We start from the raw sequence: 16955 nt of genomic DNA, 5'->3' as shown, positions 1-16955 counted from the left end.
GAGAGAGAGAGAGAGAGAGAGAGAGAGACCGAGGTAGCACCTAGACAATAGAGATAAAGGCAAATAAACTTATTTGATAATAATAATAATGATAATAATAATAATAATAATAATAATAATAATAATAATAATAATAATGTTGCGAAGGTGTATTGCAGCAGCCTCCCAGATATGTACGTGTGCCTGTGTGAGTGTAGAGCAGCGTCATAAGAGAGTACATATGGATAGTACATATGAGTACATATGTGCAGACTTTAGCTAAAGGGTGAGCGAGGTGTTGGTTGCTCGTGTTTATGAAACTGTCACACCTTAATGGAAGGGACGCCGAGCTAGGCTTCCATGACGGAGGAGATGTGACCCCGGAGGTCACGGGGAGATAGGAGTGTGTGTGTGTGTATGGGTGAGGGCACTGGCCAGCCCTGGGATAATTGTCATACGGTACCGTGTAAATAAAGGCATGCATGTGTGAATTGTTTGTAGCCAGCATTATCAGGGATATATTGGTAATTAGCGGTTAAGGTAGATAGCGTGACCTAATAAGCTGAAATAGACTCGTAAGGACATTGCCTGGCAGGTGCGACGGCACAGGAGGCGTGGTTTGTGGGGCACTGTGTGGCACCGACGAGGACAGAGGACAGGAGTGTAGCAAGAGACCTCGAAGGAACAAGTCGTACTCTGGGGAGCAGTCAGAGAGTGAACGAGAGACAGGGAAGTGCCTGACGAACTAACAAAGTGTTACCCGTATTTTGTTGCCGCCCCGTGCCCCGTCCTGTGTGCCGCCGCCACCTGTTCCCGGTGACTCGTGTATAGTTGCTGTAATATAGAGAAATAAGGAAGAAGTGTTTCCTTCTCCCCACTCTGTGTGACTGAGCTGAGTGAGAGTGGGTGCTATAGCAGCAGACAGCCAGACCTGAGAGAGCGATTTGCCCGCCGCTCCACCCTAGCCGCGCCGCGCCACCCAGGTAAAGTCCTTCTCCCCCGACACACACGCCCCGAATCCCGAGAAGATTGTGAGGCGTCCCCTCCCTGAAGAAAAAGTTGAAGGAGGGTCGTAGCAATAATAATAATAATACTGCTAACTACTACTATTACTACTACTACTACTATTACTACTACTACTACTACTACTACTACTACTACTACTATTACTACGTATTATTATTATTATTATTATTATTATTATTATTATTATTATTATTATTATTATTATCATTATTATCATTATTGTTATTAATAGGCACTACCTAAGAGAAAGGGGCCGGGTCCTGTCACTGGCCGTCAGCTGGCGCGGTTTGTAGAATTCCAGCAGTCGCCAGATATTAGCCAGATATACACTGTTGCCAATAAAGCAATAGAACTCTCCCCCACCTCTCGCTTTTATAATCTAACCTAGCTAACCTAACCTAACCAAGCTGTTGGTCAGAAGGGTTCTGAGGAAGACGTATCAGTGGTGCATGTCGCCTTAACTACGTTACGTTAGGTAGGCAGGTTATAAAGTCACGTTAGGCTAAATTTAGAGAGAGAGAGAGAGAGAGAGAGAGAGAGAGAGAGATTGGTTGGGTTGGGTGGGGGAGGGAAGAGTTCTTTCGCTAGATTGGCAACAGTATATCTGGTTAAGATCTGGCGACTGCTGGCAGGGCCGTTTTTAGCTTTTGTGGGGGCCCTAGGCAAGATGATGTTTGGGGGGGACCTAGATTTCAATTTTTCGTCGGAGCCCCTGGGTGACTTAGGAAATTAAAATTTTCCAAGCTACCCAGGGGGCCCCCTGGTGGCTTGGGGGCCCTAAGCAATCGCCTTGTCCGCCTATAGCTAGAAACGGCCCTGACTGCTGGCATCCTACAAACAGTACCAACTGAGAACCCAGTGACGGGATGTCTATATTATGGTAGTGCCATAAAAGACAATAATGATTATAATAATAATAATAATAATAATAATAATTGTTGTTGTTATTATTATTATTATTATTATTATTATAATCAGGCTCAATATATTCGTATGTTTTGTTCCCTGTAACCTGAGAAATATCTTGCGCCTTGTGATGCTCATGCGCAGAAAGTTACCGCCAAAAACAAAACATTGCAGCCAATCGGTCATCAGACGGCACTCAGCAGCGTGACAGTGGAGCTGTCTGACGGTGCTGCGATCCGCGTGGTGAGTAAGTTGTCTATATTCGCTCTTGTATCAAATGAGCAGAACAGTTCGTAGTCACTTGTGTGATAGTGGCCCGTCCGCGGTAAGCTATAAATCTGTATTATGTTGAGGCAAATATTGGTTAGTTCAGTGAAGGCTGGGCGTGTTTGTATCATTGTTTTTAAGCCATGATTCGTAATAATTTACTGTTTGACGACGGGATCAATCACCAGTGTGCATCGTGAGACAACCACCACCATTCCTCCCCCTATGGCACACATACATATGCATATCACGAGCGCTCAGAGAAAGATTCTAAGAACTTGAGCCACTTGTTGAGGCCCTCCACTCCTCCCTCGTCTTGACCTTTGCCGTGTGTCTGCTGTATTACCGTATTTATTGTATTTTGTTAATTATATTGCTAATCCGTAAACTGTGGCGTTATGACACGTTAGTATAATATTGTTATGAACACCCAGTTTCTCCTCGCTCTTGGAATAGAGAGGAAGGATTCTTGCTGACATCTACCTTCCCAACCGACGCGCCACATGGAAGTTAGGGGAAGGGTTTCACTGGACCCCTGCAGCCTATTTTCCTAGACGGGGTTGTCATAGCTGTGACTGTAACACATACGGGAAAGAAGAGAGACCATACACCAGGCATTAGCTAGATAAAATTTTCATTCACCAAACCATAGGAACACTTGGGCGCTATTTTTTTTTTTCTTTTAATGTAGGAGAGGGCCAGCCGAGGGCAACAATATATATATATATATATATATATATATATATATATAAAGGCCCACTTGAATGCTGGGTCTCTAGAAGATAGGTAAAGGGTTAGCCAGAATTAGGGAGCAAATGTCTTGATACCTCCCTCTTAAAAGAAGTCAAGTTGTAGGAAGATGGAAATACAGAGGCAGGTAGGGAGTTCCAGAGTCTACCAGTGGAGGTTATTGTTGTGCTGTCGGCCTTCCCAAGGCTGCACAACATGGACCCACTTCCCTGAGTGAGACTGGACTCGGTGTGTGTGTGTATAGGCGGGCCACTCCTTTTCCTTCCAAGTTCCTCAGTCACAGGAAAACGCTATTCTTCCTTCTTTGTGTTTAATTTACGTACAAGTTGGCACAGGTACAGCTTGTAGGGGCAAGAAGTGAGGAGGTAGTGCGAGGACTTCAAGGCTCCTGTCCTCACTGACTAGTCCTGTGCAGCTACCTCACCACCTCGCCTCCAAACACACACACACAAACCTAAATCCAAAACCCAAACAACACAGTCGTAATGATTAAGGGTACTGGTTAACTCTTGCATTAGAGTGATGGACAGAAAAGGGATGAGAGAAAGAAGAAAGCCTTGTCCAGCAAGGCCACAACAGGAGGAGTGGCATGCAGTTAGGAAGATCAGTAGAACAGTTAGCATGAAAATAGTGATAAAAGATGGAAAGAGATGCAACATTTTGGTGGTGAGAAAGAGGCTGAAGACAGTCATTCAGAGGAATGGAGTTGATCAGACGAAAAGCTTTTGATTCCACTCTATCTAATAAAACTGTGAGTGGAACCCCTGCCCCCAAACATGCGAAAAGTACTCCATACAGGGGTGGATAAGGCCCTTGTACAGAGTTAGTGGAGATGCCGCAGAAAGCCTAACTTCATTGCTGTTTTAGCAAGAGATGAGATGTGAAGTTTCCAGTTACGATTATGAGTAAAGGACAGGCTGAGGATATTCAGTGTAGAAGAGGGAGACAGTTGACTGTCATAGAAGAAGAGGGGATAGTTGTCTGGAAGGTTGTGTCGAGTTGATAGATGGAGGAATTGAGTTTTTGAGGCATTGAAAACTACTAGATTTTCTCTGCCCCAACTGGAAATCTTAGAAAGATCAGAAGTCAGGCATTCTGTGGCATCGCTGCATGATCTGTTGACTTCCTGAACGGTTGGTCGTCTCTGAAAGGGCGTGGAAAGATATAGAGTGGTATCATCAGTGTAGAAGTATATAGGGTAAGAAGTTTGGTTAAGATCATTAATGAATAATAGAAAGATCTGTGGGTGACAGTATAGAATCTTGAGGAACACCACTATTAATACATTTAGGAGAACAGTGGCTGTCAACTACAGTAGCAATAGAATGGTCGGAAAGGAAACTTGAGATAAAGTTGCAGAGAGAAGGATAGAAACTATAGGAGGGCAGTTTTGAAATCAAAGCTTTGTCAGACTCTATCAAAAGCTTTTGATATGTCTAACGTGACGGCAAAAGTTTCACCGAAATCTCTAAAAAAGGATGACCAAGACTCAGTAAGGAAAGCCAGAAGATCACCAGTAGAGTGACCTTGATGGAAGCCATACTGACGATCAGATAGAAGATTGTGAAGTGACAGATGTTTAAGAACCTTCCTATTGAGGATAGATTAAAAAACTTTAGACAAGCAAGAGATTAAAGGCATAGGACGGTAGTTTGAGGGATTAGAAATGTCACCCTTTTTAGGAACAGGCTGAATGTAGGCAATGTAGGTATATGACTAGTGCTTGCATACCACAACACCACTTTTCTTCACACACTTGTCCACATACCATATGGGTATATACATAACAGAATATTTGTTGTCCTTGTCTCAGCCTCAGCTTCTCCAAGGTGTTGGACTGGTTGCCACCTTTATGGAATATCCAGACTTCTCTGTTCACAATCTTGAGCTTATCTTCAAGACTGGGTCATGAAAAGATGAGGGAAGTGAAACGGGGAAGAAAAGGGTGAAGTCAAGGAGATATAATCTAAAACAACTAAGCAGGCTAGTGATCTGAGAGATGTTTCTTGGTATTTGATTAAGAAAGAACCATTAGATACATTTTTTTTTTTTTTTATATTAACAGAGAAGTTACTTTTCCAGAATACCAGAAACACAGACAGGAAGTTCCTTATTATTGGGTTCCTTAAACTGATAGAGTGCTTCAAAAACATTTAAATGGAAAAAAAATTGATAAGCAAAGACAATAGCAGATCATCAGATGTTCTGATGCTACAAGCAAAGGATGATATCATTGCCATCCACTAAAAGCAGGTTCACTTTTGTTAATATGTGACTGAAATAGCAAGTTGGTAGAGTTTCCAACTAAACATTGATGCCTAGCAACTGGAAAAACCAGTTGCAAAACAAGACCAACATGTTGGTCTTGTTCAGTCTATTTGCAACTTTGTTTACGTTATGATGTCATGAAAAAAGGTTTGAAAATGTGGTGTCGATGCAGAGAAGATATTTTGAGTTGGTGAGGGAAAAAGAGCACATCTGTGACCTTTAAAATTGAATTCTACAGTAGAAAAGCTTAGGAAATAGGCGTTCAATGAGATAGCTGCCACTCTCCGTTGACTGCTTCCCTCTATGCAGGTTGTTGTTGGAGGTGAAGATTGAATACTTGTGATGATTTAATTTGATAGCAGTTGTCATCGTCACCAGAGGAACACATCTTGTTGGGTAGCTGTTTGTTTACATTCACTTCCTGCCAACCAGCCGATACTTTCCAGTCGCTATGTGTAAACATGTTCCGACTAGAAGGGCTCAATACTCACATAGAAGAGCTCAGTCGATACTTCTAGCAACTTGTAATTTCAGTTGCATATTGACATGTATGAACCCTCCTTAAGACACTGATGGTCTCACATGGAATGGCCATTAAACTTGAACACTGTCAGTGTGGTAATCTCTTAAGTTTGAGCCATGTTCTGTAATGGATCCAGATGAAATTTACCTTTTCATTGAAAAAAAGTTTGAATTAGATGATACTCCTGCTTCTCTCACACTTAGTGAAAAAAAGATAGCCATCAATAAAGAGAAAGAAAGATAAGGCTTTTGCTGCAATCTAGTCTGATGAACATACCTGATGTCTGGATGTCAAAACAATAGATTGCATCCTTGCTGAGTTAGCTTTTTTGTATTCATGGTGACCAGTTTGGATTCAGGCCCCATAGATCAAGTGATTACAGGTTATAGTGGGTTGTTATTTAATTATCATACTTTATTTCTTTGGTTTCTTTAAGGTCTTTAACACAATGTACTATTAGATCTTTCTTGCATAGATTCAAACAAATTTTTGGTGAACTTAACAAGAAAGTGCTGGTCAACATGCAGTTCAGTCAGCTGAGTTGTTTTTGAGTGGAGTCCCTCAAAACTCTTCTTAGGACCTCTTCTTTTCTCTTCATATGTGTTTAAAAAAAAATGTATCAATGTAATTTAAAGAAAGAAAAGGAAGGAGTAAATAAAAAAAAAGGAAGGAAGAGTTCAGTACTGAGCTAGGAAGAAGACTGTAGAAGATAAAGAGAAATAACACAGAAACAAATGTGCTTGAGTTTTAGTGTTAGTGAACTTAAAGTTTGTAGAACTTAACATAATGAAAGCTGATGAAAAGTAAACTTGAGTAGATAAGGGGAAATGTCCACACTATGGTGTGTTGGAATGTGCTATATTCTATAACAGCACACTTATATTTATCCATTAGATACTGGAAGAAACTTCTGTGAGAGAAAGTAACTTTAAGGAAAGAGGAAAACATGTCTCGCCGGAAAGGACTCAGTCATGAAGAAAAGAGGCAGAAGATGATGGAACTATTCTATGAAAAGAAAGATTTCTTCCAATTGAAGGTATGCACATACTATCAACTTTTCTTTGTGACATATTTTGTTAGAATTCCATTATACTTGATATGACATGGGTATTTCAGTTTTCCTTCATTAATCCAACATAAACTTTGAAATTAGCACCAGCATATGAAAGAACAAAAGGACTCAAAATTTTAGGCCAGTGGGATAGTACACAGTCTTATGTTGGCACTTACAGTCTTGTGTTGATAGATTCACATGTAGTAGAATGAATGAAAAGAAACACGTGTGTGAAAGAAGTAGAGATCAGACCACTCGGGAGATGGATAGAGAGGATGAAGGAATACATGAGTGAAAGGTGTTAATATAGTCCAGCTGCTTCAATATTCAAGATGAGAATGTTTGGATAGGAAGAGGTGGAGGGTCTTCTTGTATGGGGATCCCATTTGAAAACACTTCCAGCAAGAGCAAGACATTAGAGATAAAAATAGTATAGATAGCCTTTGTGAACCCTGAGACTCAAATGCAATAGTATCATATACATCCATACACTACTTTTCCATATACGCTACAGATTTCCATTTGTTTCAGTGACTTAGTTATTTCACTTGTCATGTGAAAGTGTAGGAGCTGATATCTCACCTTGCTCACTCTGTCTTCAGGAGCTGGAGAAAATAGGACCCAAAGAGAAGGGTGTTATTTCTCAGGCTGTAAAAGATGTGGTTCAGTCTCTTGTGGATGATGGTATGGTGGACACAGAAAAGATTGGCACGTCAGTATACTTCTGGGCCTTTCCAAGGTAATTATACCTTTTTTCTACAACTGAATGGGTAAACTATTACTGTTATCAGTAGTTGGTATTGTAAAATAAATAGTGGTGTATTTTTTGTGTTATGCATTTAACCTGTACTATATTATTAAGAATATTATCTTTGTATAGAATAATGTACTGGGAGAATGCTATTGCTGTATAGAGTAATGTAAGCTTTGTGCTTTATAACTGTGTTAGATATTTCCATCAATAAACATGCATTTCAAAGGCACTTAACATTTTTTTCTTTTCTTTCTTTTCCAAGTAAAGCCATAAATACTCGAAAGCGCAAGTTAAATGATATGAACTCCAAGTTGCAGGAGGTGGACAAGAAAGTAAAGATTTCTGTGAGCAAGGTGGAACAAGCAAAGGTAATGCTAGTTACGAGTTTTTGGAGAAGGCAGTAGACACCTGCCGAAACAATAATTACTCCCAGTGAGGTCTAATAGCACTGGTTCAGGGGGTGCTGTAAACTTATCATTAAAGCCTGCTGTGACCTCACTGAATGTTTCCCTTTGTGTCTCAAAACACAAGGGGGCAGTCACAGCCTGCCCTCTAAAGACAACTCTCTTCCTTAACACAAAACTACATGCACCTAGCTACCCATACATTCTTCATTTAAGATTTGGAATTAAAAAAAAAAATAAATAAAAAAGATAGAATAAAAAATATAAACATAATGACTCCTATACCAGCCAAAGTCCCCTCTCTTTTTCACTCTTAAGGGATCAGCGCCTCAGTGGTTTTTTTTTCTATCATTTTATTTTGTTGCCCTTGGCCAGTTGTCCTTTTTACATAAAAAGATAATAAGTAAATAATAAATTAAATAATGTGTCTGGCCAGCCACCTGTTTCTTATGTATGTATGTAGTATATTTAATTCCAAACATTTTGCATTAATTAGATTTTTTATAGTAAGAAATTCGTGCTTATCAAAGAAAGTAGTACTATTAAGAAATTTTGTCTATGACTAGAAAAGATAAGAAAAATCTTATGTCTGGAAGTCAAGTACTTGACATCATTTATTCTTTTATGTTATGGACTTGCTGGCTCACTTGTGGTGTTACTTACATATGTTAAAGTGATAAATGGAGTAGTTTCCTGTAAATGGTATAGCTTATGATAAAGTGGGAAAAAGCATATATGATTGAGTCTTTTTGAATAGAGGTATTACAAAGATAAATGACATGCCTTGTATCTTGTAATCTATATATATTTCATTTAGGTTTTCTTTTTCACAACCATGTTCAACTCTAGCAGCTAATGTTTTCTTGAAGGTTGGGCGTGAGGAGGATGAGGCCCGCACTGAAGCACTGGCATCACTGAAGGAATTGCAGGAGACACAGAATAAGCTACAAATAGAGATCCAAAAATACCGTGAAAGTGATCCAGAGGTGCTTGCTCAGATGAAGGAGAGCATTCAAGTAAGGAAGAGTGAGAGCCTTTTGTTTTCTCCAGCATGAGCTTTTCATTGATCATATCTCAGCACATTTGAAGTTGACATTAATTCATCTACCTTGATCATGGCTACTTAACTCATTTCTCTTAGTTGTATTATTTTTCATCTATGCATAGTGAGTCTGAAAAGAAGCAAAACTTTTGAATACTTTATAAAATAAATGGTAATATACGAGTATGCTTGTTATAGTTGAGCGTGATTATCAAAGAATTTATTGTGACAGCTGATAAAAAAATAGTGAGAATCTTATCAGCAATAACCAATATATAATTGTTAAAGCAGTGAATAGATTGCCTGATAACTGATAAATTGAACACAGGGTGATTATCCTCATTGACATTGTTTTCTGAAAATGTGGTTGTGGAGGCAGCAGATCTTTTGTTGTTTAACTTGTCAACATGAGGACGCGTATTTTTGTGTCCTCTTAGAGCTCATGATATATCTGAGAATGTGCATACTGCATCATGGTTGTGTTTCTACTAAAATGATGTGTTCTTTTTTCTCGGATACAGTAAGAGATCTTTCAGAATTTAGGATTTAGCTATATGATACGATGACTTACTTGACGCATCATTATTACAATTATTGCCTGCTGGCAATAATTTCATTTATTTTTTGTGTGGAACCAGTATGTCTTGACACCTCCCTCACCTTTTTCTTCATTAACTTCTGTAACATTTGCAGTTTTAGATCTAATTTTCAATCTGTAGAAACCACCTCTTCTCTACTAGACCTCTTCTTTTCCTCACCGAAACACAGCTGTCTGAGGCAACTGACAGTAGCCCCTTCTGTGTTCCCTCCTGCTTCCTCTATTCTCATTTTCGTTCCAAAGCTGGATGTTGTGTCTATGTGCGCAACGACTTAACGCTCTCGTGCCGACGCTCTCAAATCTTCTGAGTTTTCCACCATCTGGCTTTGACTCAAATAGTCACGCTCTAACTAAATTTATCTGTGCTGTCTATCTCTCCCCTAACTCCTCTGATTATTCTAAATTCTTTGACTATTTAACTTCCAAAGTGGAGCACATTCTGTCCCTCTACCCTTTTGCAGAGATTTCCATTTTTGGAGATTTCAATGTTCACCACCAGCTTTGGCTTTCCTCTCCCTTCACTGATCATCCTGGTAAACTAGCCTTTAACTTTGCACTCCATGACCTAGAGCAACTGTTGCAACACCCTACGTGTATTCCTGACCGTCTTGGAGACATGCCCAACATTCTTGATCTCTTCCTCACCTCTAATCCTTTTGCTCATGCCGTCACCCTGTCATCTCCGTTGGGCTCCTCCGATCACAATCTCATTTCTGTATTTTGTCCTATTTCTACAATCCCTCAAGATCCCCCAAAGCAGAGCTGCCTCTGGCATTTTGCCTCAGTCAGTTGGGGGACCTGAGGAGGTATTATGCTGATTTTACCTGGAATGATTACTGTTTCCATGTCAGAGACCCATCTCTGTGTGCTGAATGCATAACAGAGATGATAGCGTCAGGCATGGAGATGTACATTCCTCATTCTTTCTCTCAAGTTAAACCTTCTAAACCTTGATTTAACATAGCCTGTTCTCGTGCTATACATAATAGAGAGATGGCCCACAAAAGGTTCTTGAGCCTTCCATCTCCTGAATCTCACGCACTTTATATTTCTGCCCTGAATCATGCCAAGTCTGTTCTTCAACTTGCCAAATACTCCTTCATAAATAGAAAATGTCAAAATCTTTCAAACTCAACCCCTTCGGCACCGATCGCCTTAGGTGTGAGACTCGCCTCTATACCGCCCGCATAATCGCTCACTAAACTTGCTCGTATTTGTCACTTTCATTCATTTTTATTGTATAAGTGCACTGTACATATGAATATAAATGGTTTCCACATAATATACACTATAATAACACATAATAATAATCATAATAATAATGATAATAATAATAATTATGAAAAAACTCTATAGTATGAGGTGTTCCCTCTCTCAAAAAGACTGCACCACAGTGCTGTAGAGTAGAGGTCAGGTATAAGCTGTCAGGTCACAGGTCACTGTGACATGACTTGGGTGATTATCAAAAAAGTAACAAAGCGCCTCACGTGCACACAAAAACTTTTATCCCCCAGTCAAGGTCACTGAACTCAGGGATGGCGTGAGGGCGAACGTCATTGAATATGTCAGCCAGGAACGTCCACCCAGAGTCAACCACCGCCTCATTCTCCTCCAGTAACTCACTATCACTCAGTTCCTCTAAGTCACTTTCATCACTATAGTCATCATCATCACTAAACTCATCATCTGAGTCAGCAGGCAAGTACTCAGAGCCAGAGCTACAGTCACTATCCACCTCCATTATCAGAGAAGGCAGCACAGTTCCTTGGACAAAAATGGCGTGGAAGCAGGAGCACAGAGCACGATAATCCTACTCAGACAAACCGGAACTATGTTACGTCACTCTTGGTTCACGCCACCCCATCGTGACGTGTCGTGATGTATCACTCACTGATTTGCTGCTGTCACAGAGTAGGCGGAGCCTAGACCATCCTAGTTGCTAATGCCAAACAAGGCAGCCAAACCGTTTTAAAGTTTTATTCCGAATGTATCCTGTACCAGTGTACGTGATGGTATGTAGTACCATGCCTCCCCATCACGTACGGATGTACAGGACGGTACTGAGGGGGTTAACTCCCCTCGTGACTTCTGGCATCTGGCCAAAAAGAATCTCCAATAACTTTACTTCTACATCTTTTCCTCCTTTATTTCATCCACTGCCAGTTCATCTGTCTCTGAAACTTAATTCTTCTCTCAAACCTTTGATAAAAGGATGATTCTGGGCTTGTCCCTCCCTCTCCTCCTTCCTCTAACCATTTTATGTCTTCAATCAAAGTTCTTTGTAATGATCTTTTCCATGCCCTCACTGGCTTAAAATCCCTTGGAAGGCTTATGGACCTGATGGGGTCCCTCATATTGTTCTCAAAAACTGTGCTTCCCGTGCTTGCACCTTGCTTGGTCAAACTCTTTCAACTATGTTTTTTGACTTCTAGCTTTCCTTCTTGCTGGAAGTTTGCCTACATTCAACCTGTTCCTAAAATGGTTGACTTCTAATCAGGGAAGCCCAATGGAGAAGATAGGATAACAGCATAAGGAGAAGGACTAGAGTTAAGGAAGAGATCAAGAATGTTGGGCGTGTCTTTAAGACAAGAAGGGTGTTGCACCAGTTGCTCTAGGTCATGAAGGATAGCAAAGTTGAAAGCTAGTTCACCAAGATGGTCAGTGATGGGAGAGGAAAGCCAAAGCTGGTGGTGGACATTGAAATCTCCAAGGATGGAGATCTCCGTGAAAGGATAGAGGGACAAAATGTGCTCCACTTTGGAAGTTAAGTAGTTAAAGAATTTACTATAGTCGGAGGAGTTAGGGGAGAGATAGACAGCACATAAATTAAGTTAGAGAGTGACAATTTAGTCGAAGCCAGATGGTGGAAAACTCGGAAGGTTTGAGAGCGTGTGCACGAGAGCAAGATAAGTCATTACATACATAGAGACAACATCCTGCTTTAGAACGAAAATGAGGATAGAGAAAGGAGGGGGAAAGAGAGAAGCGACTACTGTCAATTGCCTCATACAGCTGTGTTTTGAGGAGAAAAAGATGAAGTTTAGTAGAGGAGAGGTGGTGTTTTACAGATTGAAAATTAGATCTAAGACTGCAAATGTTGCAGAAGTTAATGGAGAAAAGTTGAGGGAGGTGTCAAGACACCAAGAGAGTAGTCTGACCTGGGGACATTTCTGGTTCCTCCCCAGAAAGGGAATCCGAGGCTAGATTTGGAGTCACATTTTAAAATTTTTATTCTAAGTGAAGGGTGTGTGTGTGGTAAGTGCGTGTAGTTTTGTGTGAAGGAGAGTTGTCTTTAGAGGGCAGGCTGTGACTTCCATCATGAGTTGTGAGACGCAAAGAGAAACGTTCAGTGAGATCACAACTAGCTTTAATGGAAAGTTCACAGCACTCCCTGAACTAGTGCTATTTGATCTTGCTGGGAGTAAATTTTCGTTTTGGTAGGTGTTTACTACCTCCTACAGTGGTATCCAGCATGCAAAAGTAGATAATCATTGGGCCTTTTTTGGCTTCTTTATTGTGTCACATGGGCATTCATCCGTGTAGCCATACAGGGGAAAAAAACTGCTGTTACAGTTGAAAAATACAGTGATCCCTCCTGTATCGCGGTTAATGGATACCAGAACCCCCTGCAAAAGGTGAAAAACTGCGAAGTAAGATTTGCCTCCCCCCCCCTTAGGAATTTTTGTGTATGTGTATGTGGATACCAGAATGTTTAAAATATGTAAACAGTATTTATACTTTACATATACAGTACTTTACTTAAATCTATTTTATTATAAAACCTTATACGGTAATTATACATTTACTCTCTCTCTCTCTCTCTCTCTCTCTCTCTCTCTCTCTCTCTCTCTCTCTCTCTCTCTCTCTCTCTCTCTCTCTCTCTCTCTCTCTCTCTCTCTCTCTCTCTCTCTCTCTCTCTCTCTCTCTCTCTCTCTCTCATGCGATACGTAACACTCACCCTCTTCTGCCCTCTTTGATCATATCCAAAAGTTTCACTTTTCATTGATGGTCATCATCTTCCTCGTCCTCTTGGGCTCACTAGAGGAAGCTTTCGCAGGGGCACAGCGCTTAGTTGGCATTGTAAGGGCTTAACAAATCACTACTTAAACAAAAAAAAGTTACCGCGAACACAACACTAAGATACAGTATGTGAGACAGTCAACAGCGTGGACGAGACTGGGAGACTGGCGAGATACAACAAGGGAAGATGTTGGATGAGGCTGCGATGATGCGCAGCCAATCAGCTCACAGGATAAATCCACTCATGCTCTCATTGGTTGATCTCGCACCAGGAACCAATCACGCGCCTTGTATGAGTGCCCGTGGATATGTACAAAGCCTCTGAGTCAACTCATCTCTTTGTTTGGCATGCTGGGAAACCTCTCTCATGCATCAGCATGAAATGTGTTTTCTGTAATATGGCTGCCGATATGGCTGTATTTTTTTTTTTTTTTTTTTATCGCGAAGTGGCGGGGGAACACTGTATATGTATATGAACAATACATGTACAGTACTTTACGTACGTAGTAACGTACATTGTCGTTGTTATTACACACCAACTCACCGAATTACTGTACGTACAGTATTTGTAAGTGACACCACTGACCACGTGATGCTATAGTGAAAAATCTGCAAAACGTATCTATGAGTATGTATAAAACCTGCAAAACAGTGAGGGCACGTAAGTCAAACTGCGAAATAGCGAGGGAACACTGTATTTGGTTAATATCTGACCAGTCTGTTATTGAGTGAAATCCATTATTTCAATTGAAATCCATTGTTTTGAAGTCTGTTATTGCAAGGTACCACAGTATTTGGTTAATATCTGACCAGTCTGTTATTGAGTGAAATCCATTATTTTGAAGTCTATTATTACAAGATACCACTGTATATACTGTTGAACCTCAATAAGTCGTACCCCTATAACTCAGATTTCGTGATAAGTCAGACTCTGACCGAGCCAGGGAGTAAGGTCCAAGTTGAACTGCCCATCCGTCTTTTTTTTTTTTTTCCTCGTTTTCTTTCGACATTATCAAAAATCTAATTCCAACGAAAAAAATAGCATTTTTGTTGTAGTTTAAAGTGATACCAAACAAAAGTTGATCAGAGTTTATACCAATTTTGTGTTTTTTTGAGTGTAAAACACTGAGATATTTGCTCCTAAAGATTTTTCATAATTTTGTCCTTGTTTGGCTATTTGTATTCATCTAATTGACATGAAATTTTCACACATGATTGTTTATTCAATAGTGACTTCCTGGAGCATGATAGGATGATAATGCATCAGAGCTCCACTTCTCTAGAAAATATTATTCACTTGTACATTGAAAAAGTTTAAATAGGCTGTACATTGAAAAAGTCTAAATAGGCTGCAGTACATATTCATTGGTCACTTCTGCAGCTAGGTTTGAAAATTAGCCGGTGATTGAGTAGTGGCTGTCAACCCCCACTGTGAAGGGAAGGGACTCAAGGGAGGAGGAAAGTCAAGGAGGGATTAGCACCAGCCCTATGCTACTTCCCACATCTCTCTCTCTCTCTCTCTCTCTCTCTCTCTCTCTCTCTCTCTCTCTCTCTCTCTCTCTCTCTCTCTCTCTCTCTCTCTCTCTCTCTCTCTCTCTCTCTCTCTCTTCTTATTATTATTATTATTATTATTATTATTATTACAGTAAGTCCTCGTTATCGTTAGTTCTTTATCCGGTAAATGCACAGTTATGGTATTTGGAAATTACTACCCTTGATTCGATATACGGTAAGAAAAATTCACAGATACGGTATCCGCTCATGTCATCTGATATATATATATATATATATATATATATATATATATATATATATATATATATATATATATATATATATATATATATATATATATATATATATATATATATATATATATATATATATATATATATATATATATATATATATATATATATATATATATATATATATTTATTAAGGTCATATCACTGTTTATTTTAACCCTGGTGCATAAGAAGTAGATTAATTTATGATAAGGAGTGCATGACTAATATTAAAAATTTGTACCACCTAGGTGGCTCAAGCTGCTGCCAACCGCTGGACAGATAATATTTTTAACATCAAAAGTTGGTGCAAGAATAAGTTTCATATAGAAGAAGAAATGTTGAACAAGCAGTTCAGCATACCTGAGGAACTGGATTACATATAGGTGTGTGCTGCAGGTTGTCATTGATACCTTAATCAGTTAATCTTTGACATTATAATGCAATACATGCTGATTTATTCAATGATAATTTCTTTGTTGATCATTTTACTATTCATACTTGATTTTCATCTCAAACACTTCATCAGTGACTGCTTATCATTTGCTAATATTTCAGTGATCTAACTTTAGTTAGTGTTCACTTACTTGTATTATTATATCTTAATGGACTGTAAGAGCTATCTCCAGTAATTTGAAAATTTAAACATACCCATACCTTAGTAATAAATGACTTAGCACAGTTCTGGAACATCCAGGGATTAGGATGAATGACTTGCACAGTTTAGAGATGTTTACAAGATCCAGGGGATGAGAATGAATGAATGCCCAATGTTAGATTTGTAAAAAATTTGCAAATTTCATGAGTGGCTGGTGAAGTGGAAAGATGTGGAAAAGTATCATTACTATTCCAAACAGAAGAGAGAACTTCCTTCTTTGTGATCACATCTAGAAAATTCAGTTTCTCCATTATTTGTTAGAGTTGACATGGAGGGAAAGGGGATGTGGAGGTAAAGATGAAGAAGGTAGACCCAGGATGCAGTCAAAGGAAGCCTTGGCCAATATGACACATCACTTTTGTTAGAAAGGTAGATAGGGGGGCTACTTCATCAAGTAGAGAGGTGTCTGTACATGGAGTACAGCTGCAAGTACTTACCATTACAAGAAATGTGAAACCATTACAAGAAATGTTGTTCACATCACATGGAAATCAATTTTTTGTCGTCATAGTGCATTGAGATTACTAGAATTTAGTTTATGTATGTATTATTAATTTGCATATAGATGGAATTTAATTTCCATTAGGTACTACCTACATTTTAAAGAGAGCCAAGAGACCAGTTGTGTTGTGTCTCATTTGGGAACAAATGTACAAAAGAAATCTAGTTTACCTTTAATTTATGCCCTTTATTTGCCTTTTATAATGTGTAAGAATTATCTCATTATTCTCTCAACCAGGTTGTGAAGTGTATTCATGGTATAGTAATACAGCATTGCATTTTCCATATACAGGGAGTCCTCGGGTTACAACGTAGATCCGTTCCTGGCACGCGTCGTAACCCGAATTTCGGTATAAGTCGGAACATCGGAAAAAAAAAAATTCTTACCTTTATTCCTTTGGTTGGCTTGCACATTGGA

General features: G+C 39.5%; 1 protein-coding gene across 5 annotated transcripts in view; it reads left to right on the top strand.

The window, feature by feature from the left end:
- Nucleotides 1-629: 629 nt before the first annotated feature.
- LOC123520143 (meiotic nuclear division protein 1 homolog) overlaps nt 630-16955 on the top strand; it is a 24170-nt gene continuing 7844 nt past the window's right edge. The window contains exons 1-6 of one of the 5 annotated variants that reach the window (XM_045282086.1): nt 630-962; nt 6614-6755; nt 7376-7512; nt 7790-7895; nt 8801-8947; nt 15630-16714. In XM_045282086.1, coding sequence (XP_045138021.1) covers nt 6666-6755; nt 7376-7512; nt 7790-7895; nt 8801-8947; nt 15630-15764 — 615 coding nt within the window. In that variant the 5' untranslated portion in view covers nt 630-962; nt 6614-6665 and the 3' untranslated portion in view covers nt 15765-16714. Of the gene's footprint in view, nt 963-2000; nt 2159-6613; nt 6756-7375; nt 7513-7789; nt 7896-8800; nt 8948-15629; nt 16715-16955 lie in introns of those variants that run through there. The other 4 variants (XM_045282085.1, XM_045282083.1, XM_045282084.1 and 1 more) reach the window with 4 other exon arrangements.

Source organism: Portunus trituberculatus, chromosome 46 (assembly GCF_017591435.1).
Source record: "Portunus trituberculatus isolate SZX2019 chromosome 46, ASM1759143v1, whole genome shotgun sequence".
NCBI lineage: Eukaryota > Metazoa > Arthropoda > Malacostraca > Decapoda > Portunidae > Portunus > Portunus trituberculatus.
Note: the sequence above shows the minus strand (reverse complement) of the source record. Positions and strands in the feature narration are given on the sequence as shown.